General features: G+C 30.8%; 1 protein-coding gene across 1 annotated transcript in view; it reads left to right on the forward strand.

Moving 5' to 3' along the window:
* The window catches only part of NLG-4 (neuroligin 4), a 165,025-nt gene extending 151,524 nt beyond the window's left edge, over positions 1 to 13,501 (forward strand). Inside the window, exons 9-12 of the mRNA XM_018537757.1 lie at positions 9,219 to 9,552; positions 10,517 to 10,780; positions 11,220 to 11,379; positions 13,136 to 13,501. Of these exons, the coding sequence (XP_018393259.1) occupies positions 9,219 to 9,552; positions 10,517 to 10,780; positions 11,220 to 11,379; positions 13,136 to 13,285 (908 nt within the window). The 3' untranslated portion in view covers positions 13,286 to 13,501. The remainder of the gene's footprint in view (positions 1 to 9,218; positions 9,553 to 10,516; positions 10,781 to 11,219; positions 11,380 to 13,135) is intronic.
* Positions 13,502 to 17,109: the final 3,608 nt, after the last annotated feature.

Below are 17,109 nucleotides of genomic sequence, written 5' to 3' on the forward strand. Positions count from 1 at the left end.
ATTTGTCACTAAAAATAAGAGAGAGAGAGAGAGAGAGAGAGAGAGAGAGAGAGACGTCTAAATTTCTTTTTTATTATAATCAATAAATCTTTTAATCTTTAAATCGTAAGCTATGTATTTTCTATATAAATAATCCCAAATGCAATAAATAATTAGCAAAATACAAAGTTTATAAGTAGTTAATTGTCTGAATATAAACAAATATTTACAAATTATATAATAATACAAAATCAGATATATTGAAAGGATATAATATATAACTACAATTTTACCAATTAGATTGCAATGTAAATAACACATTTCCAAGTTTAAACTCTCCACACGCTCGCCTTTAATTTGCAAAAACGTGGATCGGACTCTTCCTTTGTGCCTTGGGAACACTAATTTCTAGTTCTTTAGATAAACTTGGCTCCGTACTTCCGTAATTGGAAACTCGCCTTTCTTACCAGTTCATGTGACTGCGTGCTTGTATGTCTTTCCATGACCTAATGCGTTCCCCTTGCAGTAAACATTATAACGACGAATTACAACCGTTGCCTGTGCCAAAAGAGTCTTGCACACTTTGATCTACTTGTTTACAAGATTGTTAACTCGAGTAATGGGAAATGGAAGATTTCGACGATTATTCCATCCAAGTAAAATTGAATTATCAAACTAATTTTTTAGAAATTTAAAATGGTTGCTACAATATATCAAAATTTCTTGCCACATTGTTCACTGGTTTTTAGCTTCCAACCAAATCATCTTCAAATCTTTCTATCCAATAAAAATTTATTATAGATCTTTCAGCAAAATAATTTTTTCCGTGTAGTCATATATGAAAAGTCTTAACACATGAAATATACGTTTCAGTCAGACACAGGTAATGCGTATCGCGTTTAGATATTTATAACGAAGAAAGAACGAAAGACGCTCTTCAAAATCAACTCATATATAGGTAAATCCATCGCTTCTAAAAAGACGCGTTAAAAATAAAAATATATAATATCTACAAGAGAGTACCGACAAGATTGAAGTACGCTCTATAAAAAATTGATACTATTCTAGGCTTCAAAATAATACTTGTGAAATAAAAACTATAACTAAAATAACAAATAAAACATAGAGAAAAGAAAAAAATGAAGGATCGCTGCGATAAAAGAGTAGCAAGTAAGAAAAATTAATATTTTTAAGATAATGAAAGGAAGTCAACCTTATGGACTAACATATGTTTATGAAAAGAAAAACGATCTTATTTGATAAATTATTATTAATTAATATGGATTAATAAAATTTTTTGAAAAATTTTCAGAAGAGACGATAAATAAAATTTTGTCAGTTACTGCGAACAAAATCAACCATAATCCAGCACTATATCGAAATTCTTTCATTCGCTTCTTCGTGCAATCATCCAGCAGAAATTCCGCGGAATTCGCTGTATCCGGTTGAACGAGTACAAACTAGAAATTTGAAATTCGAAAGCGCCATCAAATGCTATAAATGTTATAAAATTCAACGAATTATATCATACAATCTTGCATGGATGCATTTAAGCGATTTAATAAAAGTAAGAAATTAACATAGATTAAGTTTAAATAAAGTTTACATGAGTTTGATAAAATATTTAAAAGAGCTTACATTTTTAAATATCATAATAATGTTAAATTTTATTAAAAAAGGATTTACAATATAAATAAGTGATTTGACTCTTTTACTGATCAATTGACTCTTATATTATATTCTTTTTTTATTATTTTTATCTATTACTGACATTGTTTTATTATGTTACTATTTGATTCAGAAATGTGGAGTTTCACAATTTACAATATTTGATGTCTTGCTTTGTCGATGGACTCTTGCCATTTTACTCCGATACGATATGTCTTCAATAGCGAATGAGATTAATAATACCCACATCACAGAATGTATATGCATATTTTTCGTTTTTTATTAATATTTTTATTTATGTATTCGTGAATTTTTATAATATCTTTGTTTGTACATCGTTAACGATATTGCGACTTAACATTGAAAATGACCTAATAAAGGTCGAAACGTCTGTTCTTTAAATTTTTAATTTTATTAAACTTTATATTTATATTTTTAACTAATGACATCTTTTATTTACTAAGTCTTTTACTATTTAACGAATGTTGGCTCGTAGCCCTCTGTTGTTTTAATTATTTTTTAGATTTACCGTATATTAATTTAATTTAAAATTTTGATAAAAATTCTTGTATTACAGTAAATGAATGGCGAGTATTATCTTTCAATTCTAACAGAATTGAAAGGCGTTACTCATTCCTTTACCTTCAATCACAGCACGTCCACAACTTTTAGTGTAGACAGCGCACACACTGTAGGACATTCCACCCCAAAAAGAGGCGCAAACCAGTCGTTTTCATCGAGATTGGCTTTCGACGGGACCTGTAAACAGATAAAGTAATTAACACCGATCCTCCCCCTACTCTCTATTGCTGTCGTCGCACTCTGCATTCGGGTAACGGGAGGCTGCATTTAGGATAATTGCTAGTGCATCTCGCGAAAGGCCGCTTCAAACGTAAAAACGGTCATTCCGCTCGGTCGTGCAAAAACGCGCGTGCGAATTCGCAAATCGATCACACATACATACACACTTACTCACGTAACCCACAGCGCACGCGCGCACACACACCCCACCGATATTCGGCACCATGTACCTCGCCCTGGAATTGGAATGCCACACGAAGCGTGTATATCACCAATAAAAAATACGGACCGATCGTTTTAGTTACAGTCTGTTAATTAACGAATTTCTCTAAAGTAATAGCGCACAAGATTTCATCTCGTGTTATAACTTGATGTGATCTATTCATGATGTCAAAATTATGGATTCCATCGAAACTAGAATAAAATTTCGTATTAGTAATTGATATAAGCATGAAAATATGAGTAAATTATTTGCATTATATATTAGAGAAAATAATATAAAACATTAATGAGAGGTACGATTTAGACGATCAGTACGCATTCGGCAACTCTTCCTATTATATTATTAGTTTTCATCATTTTTTATATACCATTCTGTATAATAGTTTCCTGATTATCAATTCATAAAAATGATTGCTTTATAATCGGACGTAATTAAAAAATAGCATCCTTTGACGAACATGTAGATTGACATCAGAGTGAATGCAGAAGGACCTAAGGATTCGAGGTGTAATCCCGACTAATTGAATAGCAATTAGTAGCGACATGCTTGCAGAATCCACCACGTCGACCCTTCAACACCCTTCGTCATTCCAATTTGCGTTCTCATACAGCTTCTCGCGCTGTTCTCGCAGCTTACTCTTCGACCTCGACGTCTCACGTAGTAACCCTTCGTCAAGGGCACTGACATAGTCTGAAAACGGATATGAAGACGGAATTTGAATAACATGTTTACGCGACGCTCGTCGTCTTCGAGCTAATGGTCTCCGTCGACTTCTGAAGTCACCGGCAAATTTCGCATTTCGTGCTGTGGAAGCGGAAAATATACTTGCATGGAGAAAACTTAACGATGAAGCCGCGTTTCGGTATTTACTAATGAGAAATGATTAAGATTGCATCACGTTGCTTATTTCTGTACATTGAACATAATACAATAATATTATATTGTATAAAGTATAATTAAACTTGTATATTTTTGGAATGTAGATAAATATATTTTATCTTTAGAATGCAAGGATCTCAAGAAACTGTTTTAGCAAATTAACTGTAATTTTTAAATATTTAAATGTTACATTATTGATTTCTAAACATTTAAAGTTTGATATTACAAACAAATAGAGAAAAAAAGTTACATTATTAAAATAAATAATAATTTAACAGTTCTTTTACTTAATAATATCATAAACAATGGGAACAATATTATAGTCGAAATCTCTGAAGTTGATACATCCCACGTTTGTTAACTGACGAGGATATCTTCTCGCAATAGGAAGCGTTGGCAGGATATAGGAAAGATTTTCTTGGAAGACGGGGCTCGCATGTGCAGGAAATGGGATTCCTTGTCGACGACAGAAGCGTGATCGGTGTATCGAATTTGGTGGTAGCCTCCGATTACAAGGATGCGAACGTGCCCGTCGCGAAGTTTCGCCAACGAGTATAGGGGGAACAGTCAGGATGAATGTGGTCGAAGAAAGTTGGAGAGAATGATATAGATATAGAAGGAAAGGGGGAGAGAATGAGAAGATAGGAAAATACGTTATATATAGCGCTAACGGACCATTTAATGGATTAGGAGGAAGTAAATATCGTCAAAAAGAAGAAATTAACGAGAAGTTTTCGACCGATAATCCTCCTATTCTTCTTCTCTTCTCGATTGTTCCCGATTTCGTCAGATATTCGGATTTTCTGTGCCGAGTATTTGCGCTCGATGAAAATAATTTCCTGATTTTCCAATGGTTATTTTAAAAGAAGGAAAGTTTGTTCTAATCAGTTAATTGCAAAAGTAAAGTAATAAAATAAAAAGAAATTTTTATTAAATCTGCGTACATAAATCTGGTAAAAGAGACCAAGTTTTCAATTTTTATAAAGCATAAAGTATTCTTTTAGAATTTCAAGGAAAGAGACGGGGCAGAAGAGATAGGGGTAGGAGAGAGGGAGGAGAGAAAGAGAGAGAATTCAAGCATTTTAAAGATTAAAGATAATGAGCTTGAAAGGCCGAAGCTCTTATTATTGCATTCAGTGGTAGATTAAACGCTTTAATCATTAAAAAATATCGCTATTTGTATTTTTAAAATATATAAAAATGTTACATTAAAAATAAATGCATTTTTCTTTAATTGGTCTCCTGGTTTTTTATATTGCAAATAACTTTTACTATATACCTTTATATTGCACTTTTTTTATTATTTTTTGTTTTTTATACAGTATTCCAACTTAAAATACCTTAAAATGCTCAAAGAATATATATATCATAATTTATTATATTTTTAAAACATGTAAAATGTTGAATTTAAAATAAATACATTTTTATTTAATTGGTATTCTCTAATAGATATTATATCATCAAGTACTCTTCTATTCTACCAGCTACCTCATTTGTAAGTTGCATATAGCACTTCAACAATATACTTTGAAATATCAAGAGCGAATAGAGTTTCTCCAACTTTATGAATTCTCAACACAACAAGAAAAATTCTTTCAATAAAATATTACGATCAGTGTGAGAATCCGTCAACTTTTTTCCAAGACGAACTTCTCTGTGGTCGACTTGATAACTTTATTCGTCCGTCCATCCATCTAGCATATAATAAAATAGACGACGAAGCGCTCGGTTGCCGATCGTAAAATAATCATCGCTCGAGGGCAGCGGTTATGTATCTGGCGAAGATATCATCATTTTCTCGGACAATTTTGTGGAACAAATGAGGACGGTGCAGTGAAGAAGGGAGTGTCACTACGTGAGCGAAGGTAACTGTAGCAGATAGTAGGAGATAAGTCGTGTAAAAAGTACGGGGAATCTGCAACGATACGATGAGAACGAGGGGTGAGGTTAGGTTGAGAAGAAGAAGAGGGACTGAGGGAGGTGAGCGATAGGGAAGTTCCATGAGGGAAATATAGCGGAAGGGGTGACGCTAGTGCCATGAGAGATAGCGGAGAACGTAGGAGGTCGCTGAAAAAGATCGAGAGACAAATCTACCTCGCGTAGGGGGTCTGCCGGAGATGAGGCGGGTTGAAAAATAGTCGCGAAAGAATTTCTTATTAGATTGAAAATTGAAATAAACTCGTAGTGACGTCGGTTGCATCGATTCTCAAAGCTCCTACTGTACCTCGATCACACGAATCGGGTCACTGGAGGACAGATATCCTGGCCAGGATAGCTCCTAGAAACGTGACACGCATTACGATTTACGTTATTTTTACAAATACGCTTTCAACAATTTTCTTAGCTCTACTAGGTTAAATCCTGGAATTACTGTATCTAAAGAAATAATAAGAACGCCGAATTTTAAACTAAAATCTTGAAAATTAAAAAATATGAGAACCATTAGTTTTAAAAATTTAGAAGACTTTGAAGAGAAGAGAGTGATTCAATATTTAAAGAATTGAAATTTTAAATCACAATAATAAGATGAAAAATAACAAAATAATCAAAAACTCTATGTGAAGTTTAAATTATAATTTTCAATTTAAAAAAAAGTACCTACATGTAATATGTATATTTCCTTTTTCTCAGATATGTTAATGTAATACAAATTAAAATTTAGATAAGTCTGAACGTAAGTCAACGTTCGTGATTGAGCTAAATATGATATGATATATTCATGCGACAAAAAACTTTATTGAAAAATACTTTGCCAATATCGACAGATGCTGTCATGAAAAAAAATTCATGAAAGTTTATCCGAGAGATTACAAAGAAACTTTAAGCTGTTTGCATTAAAAAAATTAATTTCTAAAAAAAAATGTCGTTTTTGAATAATGTTTTGAAATATTAATGTTATCTCGGAATGTTATTATTAATATTAATTGTAACAAATTAGAGAGACAATAAAAAAATCTGATAAATATTCTAATAAAAAATATTAAATAAATAAGGAATTATTTTTAACGAAAATGTTTTAATCTTTCTAGGAGAATAATCCATCAATTCTACTTTTACCATATATTAAGAAATATTTAACAAATTGTGTCTACATATTCTTGGATTCATTTTTTGATCAATGTAAATTTTTGTAGCGATATATCATTCATACGATTTTTAATAATCGTAAAAGCTTTGAGAGAAAGAAATAAAGAGAAAGCTAATATTTTAATATATGTAACATGTACCAACTCAAACACTGCACAAATGATTATCTGGATGGATGTGAGCGATAGCCATTATTCGTGGACATTAAATCATAATGTGTGCATGTATAATCAGTATGGTATTTCTCCCGTTGAAATCATGAATCTATATTTGCCAATTTCGGAAGGAAGGAAAGGATAAAAGGGACACGAATTACTGGGTAGCGATTAATTTAACATTAATTGATGATTTGTGCGATTCTTCGTTACGAATTTCTTTTCGATTAAAGATTTCGCGTATTTTTTTCATAGAATCTCTCTTACTATCTTTTCCATATATAAATTAGTTTTTTATCGTTTCATATATACCATATATATATATATTTATATTCAGCAGACTTATGTCACAATCCTTTCGATGATTTAATATCGAATATAATTAAATACATAGATTACACAATATATATATAAAATGCTAATCAACACAATATTCTCCAAAGTATTAACTTTACTTCTCTTGCGTTAAAAGAAAACTATTAAAATCTAAAATTCTGAAAAAAATTTCCAAAAGTATTTAAAAGAAACTAATATGCATATTTTATCTTATAGTTACTATTTAAAAGTTTAATATTATTTTAAATATTTAAAATTATAAATAACGTTATAAATAAATTCAGAGTTTTGTTATGTATTATTTTCTATTATTATTGTAATGAAAATGTCTCGTTTCTGTATTCAAATCTTTTATACATATATTTAAAGTCGATATTGAATGTTCTTTATTGGTATTGTATATAGTAGCATAAATAAAGTAACACACATAAATAAAGTTTTCTTTTTAATCTCTGAATAAATACAATTTAGACACAAAGCATGCAATGCAAATTTTAGCTTTTAATAAAATGCTTGCTGCTTTTCCTCTTCGAGTATTACATATATTATAATTTTAACAGAAAAAGTTAGTTTGTTTGCAAAATCTAAAGCGTTTCAGAAGATTTGCTAATAAGTCGTTTTACATTAACTGATATTTCGCAAGCGAGTAATAACTATATTCGTGTAGATCCCGTATGTGATGTATATCTTCTCTTGCAAGCTAACTAACTATAATACTAATCGGATTTCCCGGATGAAATCTGTATGCAGGATTTCTGTCTCAGGATTGCAATTCGGTACAAACGCACCACGTACTATCACTAAACATCAGATATCTAAAACCATATCTACAATTTTCCTTCTAAATCAGTCGTTATATCAAATATATGAACGAAATAAACGACGTAAGAAAGTGATCAAGTAAATTTTGTGTTTCCATTTATCGGAAGGACGTTATCTATATTTTCGTTCTGTAATCGAACGAGTCGCATGATACTGCGCACGTAGTGAGATCGTATCCTTTTCAAAGCATTTGCGAATATTAAACGAGCTACCGCGAAGCGTAAATCAAAACGGATTCCTTTGAGGACTCCTGCGATTCGGCGCGCTCCAAAGAGTTTTGCGTCTCTTACGGTGAAACAGCGATGGTATGGCAAAACAAGCGCTAGCTAAAATCAGCGAAATAGACGCGTAAGCAAATAAACTGTATATGAGATACCGACCTGGTAAGTTAAGGATATTCCTTTGGCTGTTTGCAAACGCTAGAATAAACTTTGCTGAAATCGAACTTTAATGTAAGAGTTTTTATTTATAAATTTACAAACACACACACACTCACATGTTTAAAATAGAATAACTGTCAATGGGATGAAACAATTAGAGACCTATAGTAATAGATAAACTGGAGTTCTTTTCAAAACTCAAGAGAGGTTTTGAAAATTTATACTTTAAGAACAATCGAGAGATAAAATTGTCTTGTTGAATTTTTTAAGAAAGAACCTCTTTCCAACCTGCAGTTATAAAACAGAATTTGGCAACATCAAGCTAGTTGCATGCCCCATCGCATTGTAACAAGATCAACCGTGAAGCTGCACACACAACTGCATCCAAGCTATCGGAAATAGATTATCGCGCAAAACTAGAGACTGCACAGGATTACTTGGAATGCGATATGCAGTTTATCACTAATATGCCATTTCTCTCATTAGCATTATAGGATTCTTTATATTCCATAATATACATATATTTATAATAACATATTATATTTTAATGAGTATAGAACTTTGTAAATTATATATTTGTACTATATTATTTTAAAAAATTATATTTATATTTTAATAATAATATTATTTAATTTGTTTAATTTATAAGCTGCATTTGTATCAAAAGGTATATCCTCGAAAATATATAGAAATATTTATTATTACTTATTTATCTATACATTTTCTTTCTACTTTGTTAATGTATTTTAATTAAGTTGTGACAATATATAAAATTATTATATAATATTTCTATCTTTGTTACAATAAGAGATGTCGTCAGAGAAGAAATAAATTACAATTTCAATTTATTCTGTATACATGTGTCATATTGAATATTTGTGATTACAGGAATGAAACCGAAAATGAAGAATCATTATAGAGCGCATCAGCTGTCGGTCTGGCTGCGTCTCGTCCCAGAACTTCATCGTGCTGGAATGGAGGATGTCGATTCCAGACACAACTTGTTCCGTGGCCATAGCGACCCCAGTCTATACGACGGCTTCGTGAGACCGGATCCTCTGAGTAGGATCAGTGAAGAAATCAAGAGAAAAAACCTTAGCACGGATCCACCAACCACGACGGATTATAGCATTACGACATGCGTCAGCCTTATTCCGGGCACCAATCTTCAAAACGTCCATAATGCCAGCACTGATACTTTAGCTAGTTTAGACGCTGCTGGGTAATTATCCAAATTCATAATAATATCAAAATTATCTTTCAAATTTAGAGTACTTTTAGCTATAAGCCTCTTTTCATCTATACGAGATCAATACTTTTAAAATAAATTTCACTCGACACTAACTAAAGTAACGTAACATCTCTATATTATATTATATTTTCATATTGACTGAATTATGTCACCCGAATGAACTTACGAATTGATACAAATTCCAATTATTTGTTAAAATAGCGCACCTTTTCAAAGCATACGAAACAATTCGAGTGAAATAAATATTAATTAAAATGAAAATCAAATCTTTTCTAGCTCTAATTATATTTTTATAAAAAGCTATGACATGAAAGAAGCATCTCTATCGGAATACAATTGGATTAGCAAAAACGATTCTAACAGCACTGTACCATGAGATTGTAAATCCAGAATATACCGTTGCCATTGACAAAATTCTCGGCCTTTATTCCTCTGCAACATGCTTAAAAAATTCAACAAAACTGAGTGCCGTTAACAGCGTAAGCTGAAGCGCACTCTGCTCTTTAACTTGTTTCGAATCTATCGGCAGTTCCCAACATGTCGCTATATATATATGTTCGACCAGTAAAACTTTGCCCATGAGAAAATGGCAAGAGACGAAACGTCATTTCGTAGCCACAGTTTCGCAGGAATATTTCAGAATCATGAAAATTGCATCGTATGGGTATTCTCGACGTATATGGCTGCCGGGCAACTGTGCTTTCGTTAGAAAACTCTTATACTACCATAATAGCTTTGGAAATAAAATTTTTTGCAAACTTTATCTTAATAGAATTTCAATTTCTATTATTTAAGTAAATTATTGTTTACCTAGATGATACAATTATTGTTTAAAACATTAAAGCCTTTTAATTTTTAAATTCGCGAGAAATAAAACATATTGGACCTTTTTTTAATATTGATGTATTAATTAAGTAATTTCTTATATATGCAGTTACGCAGCGTATTCAACAGCTTTGAGCGTGACAATCGCGATCGGCTGCAGCCTGCTGATCTTAAATGTCCTGATATTTGCTGGTGTTTATTATCAAAGAGACAAAACGCGGCTTGAAGTGAAGAGCCTTCAGCAGCAACAAATGTTGAATCAACAATGTGGTCCTCGTGGTTTCACCGAATTGAAACAGCCACCACCTCCGCATTCTCATTATGCAGGTAGCGGCCAAGTGATCGTCGATGTCGAAAATGAAATGTTAAGAAGGTATTGAAATATTATTTTAATTTCTTATTATTTATTTGCATTTTTATTCTGTCGATTGTGTTATTATTAAACATTAAAATTAGCAAGCTAGAAAACAATATACAGTAAATGTATTATTAGATGTACAAATAAGTTCTCACTGTTAACTTTAAATAGTGCTAATAACGTTGTATTTAAATTTCCGAGTCTATTTATTTTTCTATTAATAAAGTTGATCAACCTGTATTTCAAAAGTCATATAGCAATTTGCAGTTACACAATTAACTACATTTTCAGTTTGATTAAAAATGAACATTGAAAAAGTACATATTCGCCATTGTATGTTTCACACTACTTTCATCGCGGTAAAACCATTGCTGTGAATCAATTTATGAGACTTATGAAAATCATGTGTTGCGTCTCAATTATGCTTATTCTTTTTTTATTTCTATCATTACAGGAATGTAATGAAAGGTCCTCCTAACGATTCTAGCGTTCCTTTTCAAGGCCAAGGAACTCATACACTGCCTCATCAACATCATTATCAAAAACAGCACCAACAGCAACATGCTACTCTTCCTCGAACTTCAATTATTCAAGACATAAATACGCAAACTCAAGTAAGCGACTTCTAATTTATTCTTATATTGTAATTGAAAAATAATCATACAAAATGTATATGAAATAACAAAATAGTAAAATGTATTTTGGGCGAAAAACTCAAGTAGCACATTGTACCTACAAAGCGTTAGAAAAGCGCTAAAATGTATTTACCATATATAAGCGCCTTTTTAGTGCTTTGTATATGCTGCTATCCTCTACTTGGAAATCAAGGAGCATAAAATGAAATATTAAAAAATATATTCGCTAACAATAACCAGCAGCTGACTCATATTATCTGTCATTTATTGTTATAATTCACTTTTTAATTTGTTCTACTTAGAAAGTTTACATAATTTCTCAAATTAAAAAATAAGATATCTTTTAAAAAATTAAAAAAATTTTATTGTTTTAATTAAGAAAACGTATAAGTTTGTAACACGAGAAATATAATTTCCATTTATTAAAATAAAGATTTTAACTATATACATTATTATATCTTATAAGTTTTCAAATTAAACAGAATTTTTATTAAAATACAATGCACTTGACTGCTTTTGCAGCAGGAGAAAAGATTTGGATAATTAAAGTATTAATAATGCAAAAACAATTAAATTTTAGAATAAGTTATTATATTAAGAAACAAATTAGGGAGAATAAAGGACAATAGAAGTCGGGAGCAGAAGACGTCGCGTAATTAAAAACATCACTAATAAGTGACAAAAACCATTTATTCGAATAACGCTTTTTTATTATAATAACAACATCTTACATATTTCGGCTAATTTTTCAGCCCTCTACAGAGAACAAATTAATTAAGGTAACTAATCAATACAATTTATTGTACACATATACAATTATTAAATTAAACCGAATCTTTATGATTTCGAAACATTTTTATTGTCCTACTAATAAAAAATTTACATACTATATTAAAAAACACCACATTTTGTTATATTTATTAAAAAATACATGTTTTTTCTTTTTTTTATGTTTATGTCAAATTTAAATAAAAATCAAATATTAAACAGAGGAAAAATTGGCAAAACAAGTTGCATAAAAATGTGATAATAAATTAAATTAAAAACTTAGTAAATTCCCCCAAAAATAGGTTAGTCAGAGAATACAGCTTCAGTTACTCATATTGTATATGTAATATATAAATTAAATTATATATTGTAACAATTATTACTCCTTTATTATAAAAATCTTAAAACGACAACAGCAAACAGTGCAATTAATTCAATGTATTATTATTATTATTTAAATTTTTGATAATAATTAATAGATTATATAAAGAAGATATCTAAAATATATTATAGGAAAGATTACGTACACGACACAAGATTAATACATATACATACATATACATAGTATTTACTCTAATATAGTACATTGCGAAGTCTGTCAAACTTTTCGAACTTAAGTCTTAGTCTCTGAGAAAGTAAGACATAATAATGTATAATCGAAATTATGATCATAAAATACGAGACGCCGCTGCTGTCCTGCATATATTATAAATAACTTTAGAAACTTCTTTAATAACATTACAAAATATGTTGTACTCTGAAAGTATAAAAATTTTTTATCTGAAAATAAATAACTAATAATGATTATGAATAATCATTTCAAATAAATCGATATAAATTAAAGATTTAACTTTCTTAACATTTAAAAAATATTTTTATAAACTTTATATACATACAATACATATATAATTATATAAGTATTTTTTATAAAATAGTTCTAAGAAGTAAATATTTCTGTACTTTTCAGGGTCCTCCAAATGGATCCATCCATTTGACGGTTCCACGGGCTCCTCCGCCGCCCAGGGCGAAGAGTCCGCCAGAGAACCAACCTCTTCTACAAAGCGCGACGGTTTCTAGTCGCGTATCGCAAGCGACGATGAGCGAAATGCGAGTGTGATGCTTGGACCCCCCTCCGAAGCCAGTCGTCCCAGATGTCCTCACGGCGTCAACCTTGCTCTAGGCAGTTCGCCGCGGACCTGTTGAAGTAGTTTGGCATAACTACTGACATTTCGACGGGTCAACGCAGGATGTCCCAGGGAACGTGAGCTCCGGACGAACGGAGGGGGGTGCTGGAGAGAGGATCCTCACAGCTGAGGGATGATCGAGCAGACATTACCAAATTTACCGAATATGAAAAAGAAAGCTCATCGAAATATACGCTATTATGGATTTAAAAGGGTAGAAATTGTACTCTGACCTTGAAAAAAATTAATTAATTAAAGATAATACGTATATTTCAAATCTATTCTACAATTTTATAGAATTCATATATATTATTAAAAAATAAAATTTTTTTAATATATATAAAGCTTGGAATATATTTCTACAATATAAACATAATAAAAATGTGGTGATTTAAAAATTCTTTAAAGATTACGATTTTGTGTAATCAAAATAATTGGTTAGTAAGAGCATAGTTTACGATTTAAACAGTATGTAAAAGGTTTCTGAAAAAATATCTTAAGCAAAACTGGTTCATATCAAAATGATGTTAAGATGAGTCATAAATGATTGAAGAGTAACTTTTAGCTTTTGAGTAAATAGAGATGAAGTAGCCACCGCATGCAGAATTTTCTTTAAAACTTTATTCTGGTAAAGGAGGATAAAAAAGTATTGCGCCCAGTGGCCTAGAAATCTTAAAATTAATTATTTTTACACATTCCTCTATCTCCCATAAGACTATAATATAATTAATGTAAATTTAACTATACATACTAATAAAATAAAACTGTAAAATTAAAAAAAATTTTTTAGTATTCCAAGTCTATTCCACCTATCAATTTGCGTAAACCATTTATATAATTCTACTTAAAGGATAATAATCATTTCGGAATTATTTTGATATCATTTTTGTTATGATGACTTATGTTTTGCTTGAATATCTTCACAATCTTAATAATTATTGATTTAACCTCTTAATAAACGAAAGAAGCAGTACAAATGAACAACGCCTTGCTTAAAAGCTAAAATTTTTATATTCGGTAGACTTTGGTTAATATTTATGGAAATACGTAAGAAAGAAAAATAGCAAGTTAAGCGATCATCCTGGATCAATCGGAATCAAATCAAATTTTGTGCGAAAAAATCAAAGAGACGCATTTCGCTAATTAGTCGATAATAAAAAATCTCTAGTCGTTAAAAGAGACGAGAAAAATGGTGGACGGCTCAATATAAATCGACGGCGATGAAGATGTAAAAAAGAAATACTCTAGCCACTACAGTGTTAGATGTTCCTTGTACATAACATGAATTTATATGTATATATGTATATATATATATGCACACACACATATATATATACATATATACCGTAAGAACGCCAAAGTTTGTTACTTTCTAAGAGAACTATATATATACATCACACGTATCATTTATCTTTTGTTTTCCGGTTGATGTGTTGATATCCACACGTGACGTCATGTTGTTGTAATGTAGAATGTGGAAAAACTATTTCGAGAGCATAACGAGCGATTGTTCATTGATTAGAATGGATTCTTTAATTGATTAAACTTGTAGTTTTCTCTCGAATCTTTTTAAATTTTAATTATTCTTTTATAGGATATTTAATTGTGTGTAAATTTTTCTTGTAAAACTTTAATTTATTTATAAAGGTGAAGTTCTAGTATTACAATTGAGGCTAACGTGAAAGGAAACTATCAATGTAAACGATATCGCTCGTTATCATTGCTCCAGTTAATACGACTGCCATGCAGGTGGCTTTAATGCGAACGTATGTATTGCACATATGAATTATGATACATGATACGCACATAACATGATCTTTATATCCTCTCCGTGTACGCGTATCTACACACATATGTGTTTTATGTATAATGAAACCGGACAATTTCAATCATTGTCATGGATGTTTCTAATTTTTTCTTCATTTATTCCGATACATTTATCTCTTTGTACTAAATATGAACTACTACAAAGCAGCTGTAATATTGTTCACACTTTCATATCTTTTATACTTCCTTTAAATTCTTAAAATTTTTACAGAATGATAAGTCTTGTTAATTAACGTGTTTTGCATTTAAATATGTCATCCACAACGTAAGTCGATTTCCTTCGGAACTGTTACTCTTACAAAACACCACAAAACAATCCGATGTATTTAATCATGTGGTATAGATTCTTCAAAGCTTGACATCCATCAAATACATATACTATACCATAAGAACATCGGATACATGGTATGTGATTATCTTTTTTTGTATAAATATATACATATATAGGTGTAAAATAAAGACTAACGTGTAAAACTACTATGCGTAATACACTGCCACAAAACTACAAAAAATAACACGAAAGGTTTACGCACACGCACGTACGCACGCACACGCGCGTACACACACACACACACACACACACACACACACACACACACACACACACACACATTCGAATTGCAATTCTTTTCATATTTCATGAAATGATAAATTGACAAAATAAAATTTATACATTTATTTAAAGATATTAAACGAAGTATACGTATGTGCAGAAATAAAAACAAAAGAGAGTTAATTTCTACTATTAAAACTAAATACTTTTGTTACTAATTTATGACCCTTTCTTTTACATAAAATAAATTTATTAAAATGTTTTAAATTAAATGTAAAACTGAAAGTTTAAAATTTTTAATCTTTAAATTTGAAGATTAAAAAATTGATAAACTTTGAACGTTACAAAAATCCTCCTTGCAAAGAACCACATATATCGATAAATCGATAGACGAAAGTCAAAATTTTGTACATATGCACCTTTACTAAACCTGATGTCAAAGGCTGCATTTTGCTTGCTTTCTGAGCAAAACGAGACGATCGCGGCCACGAAGTGGCTTAGTTAGCTCCTGAAATCCTTAAATCTTTGGGTCCTCATAATCAAAGGATCTTACCGTCCTAGAAGGATCTTATACTTTTGTAATTGAACTAATTCGAGTTTATAGAGCGGAAAGATCCCAAATTGGCTGCAAAAACACCTGCTCATAAAATGTGGATGAAGGAAGAATGTAAAAATATCTTGGAGCCGTGAGATGTCTGACAGAAATAATGGCGAAATGATCTAGATACGTTCGAGATTGGAAAAAAACGAAGAAAACGACGCCATATCGCCGAACGTAAATTTTAGCAGCACTCGCAAACGTAAAATAAATGTTGTGGGCGTTGTACGATATCACATCATCAAGTACGGGACAATCCGAATATATTAAAAATTAAGGAACAAAGCTGGTAAATAGTAATTAAAAGAGAGCGGAAGAAGAGTTAGGAAAGAAAGAAGACGAAAAGAAAAAATATGTCGAGCAGTTAAGCAGATGTTTAAGAAATTTGAATAACATATTATATATATTATACACATATTACACATTGTAATAAATTATTATATGACGGATATTATTATATTTATGTGAGACCTTTAGCTCTCTCTGGCCTCGCGCTCTTCTAGAACGATACCTCGATTATACTTTCCGGCCGAGGGCGAGGCTATCTGTTACGTTTAACATTTTGTTGTCAAATTGTAAATACATAATGATATACATGGAAACGTTGACTACTTCCTTATTACATTTAAAATACTCTTAATCCTTTCCTTTCATCATTTTACATTTATGTATATATACATGTAAATCTTACATATGTATACATATAATATATGTATATGCATACATTTATTAATTTTTAAAAGTTATCATAGGAATAAAGATATAGAATTCAGTAAAAA

The sequence above is a fragment of the Cyphomyrmex costatus genome, unplaced genomic scaffold (assembly GCF_001594065.2).
Source record: "Cyphomyrmex costatus isolate MS0001 unplaced genomic scaffold, Ccosl1.0 scaffold182, whole genome shotgun sequence".
NCBI lineage: Eukaryota > Metazoa > Arthropoda > Insecta > Hymenoptera > Formicidae > Cyphomyrmex > Cyphomyrmex costatus.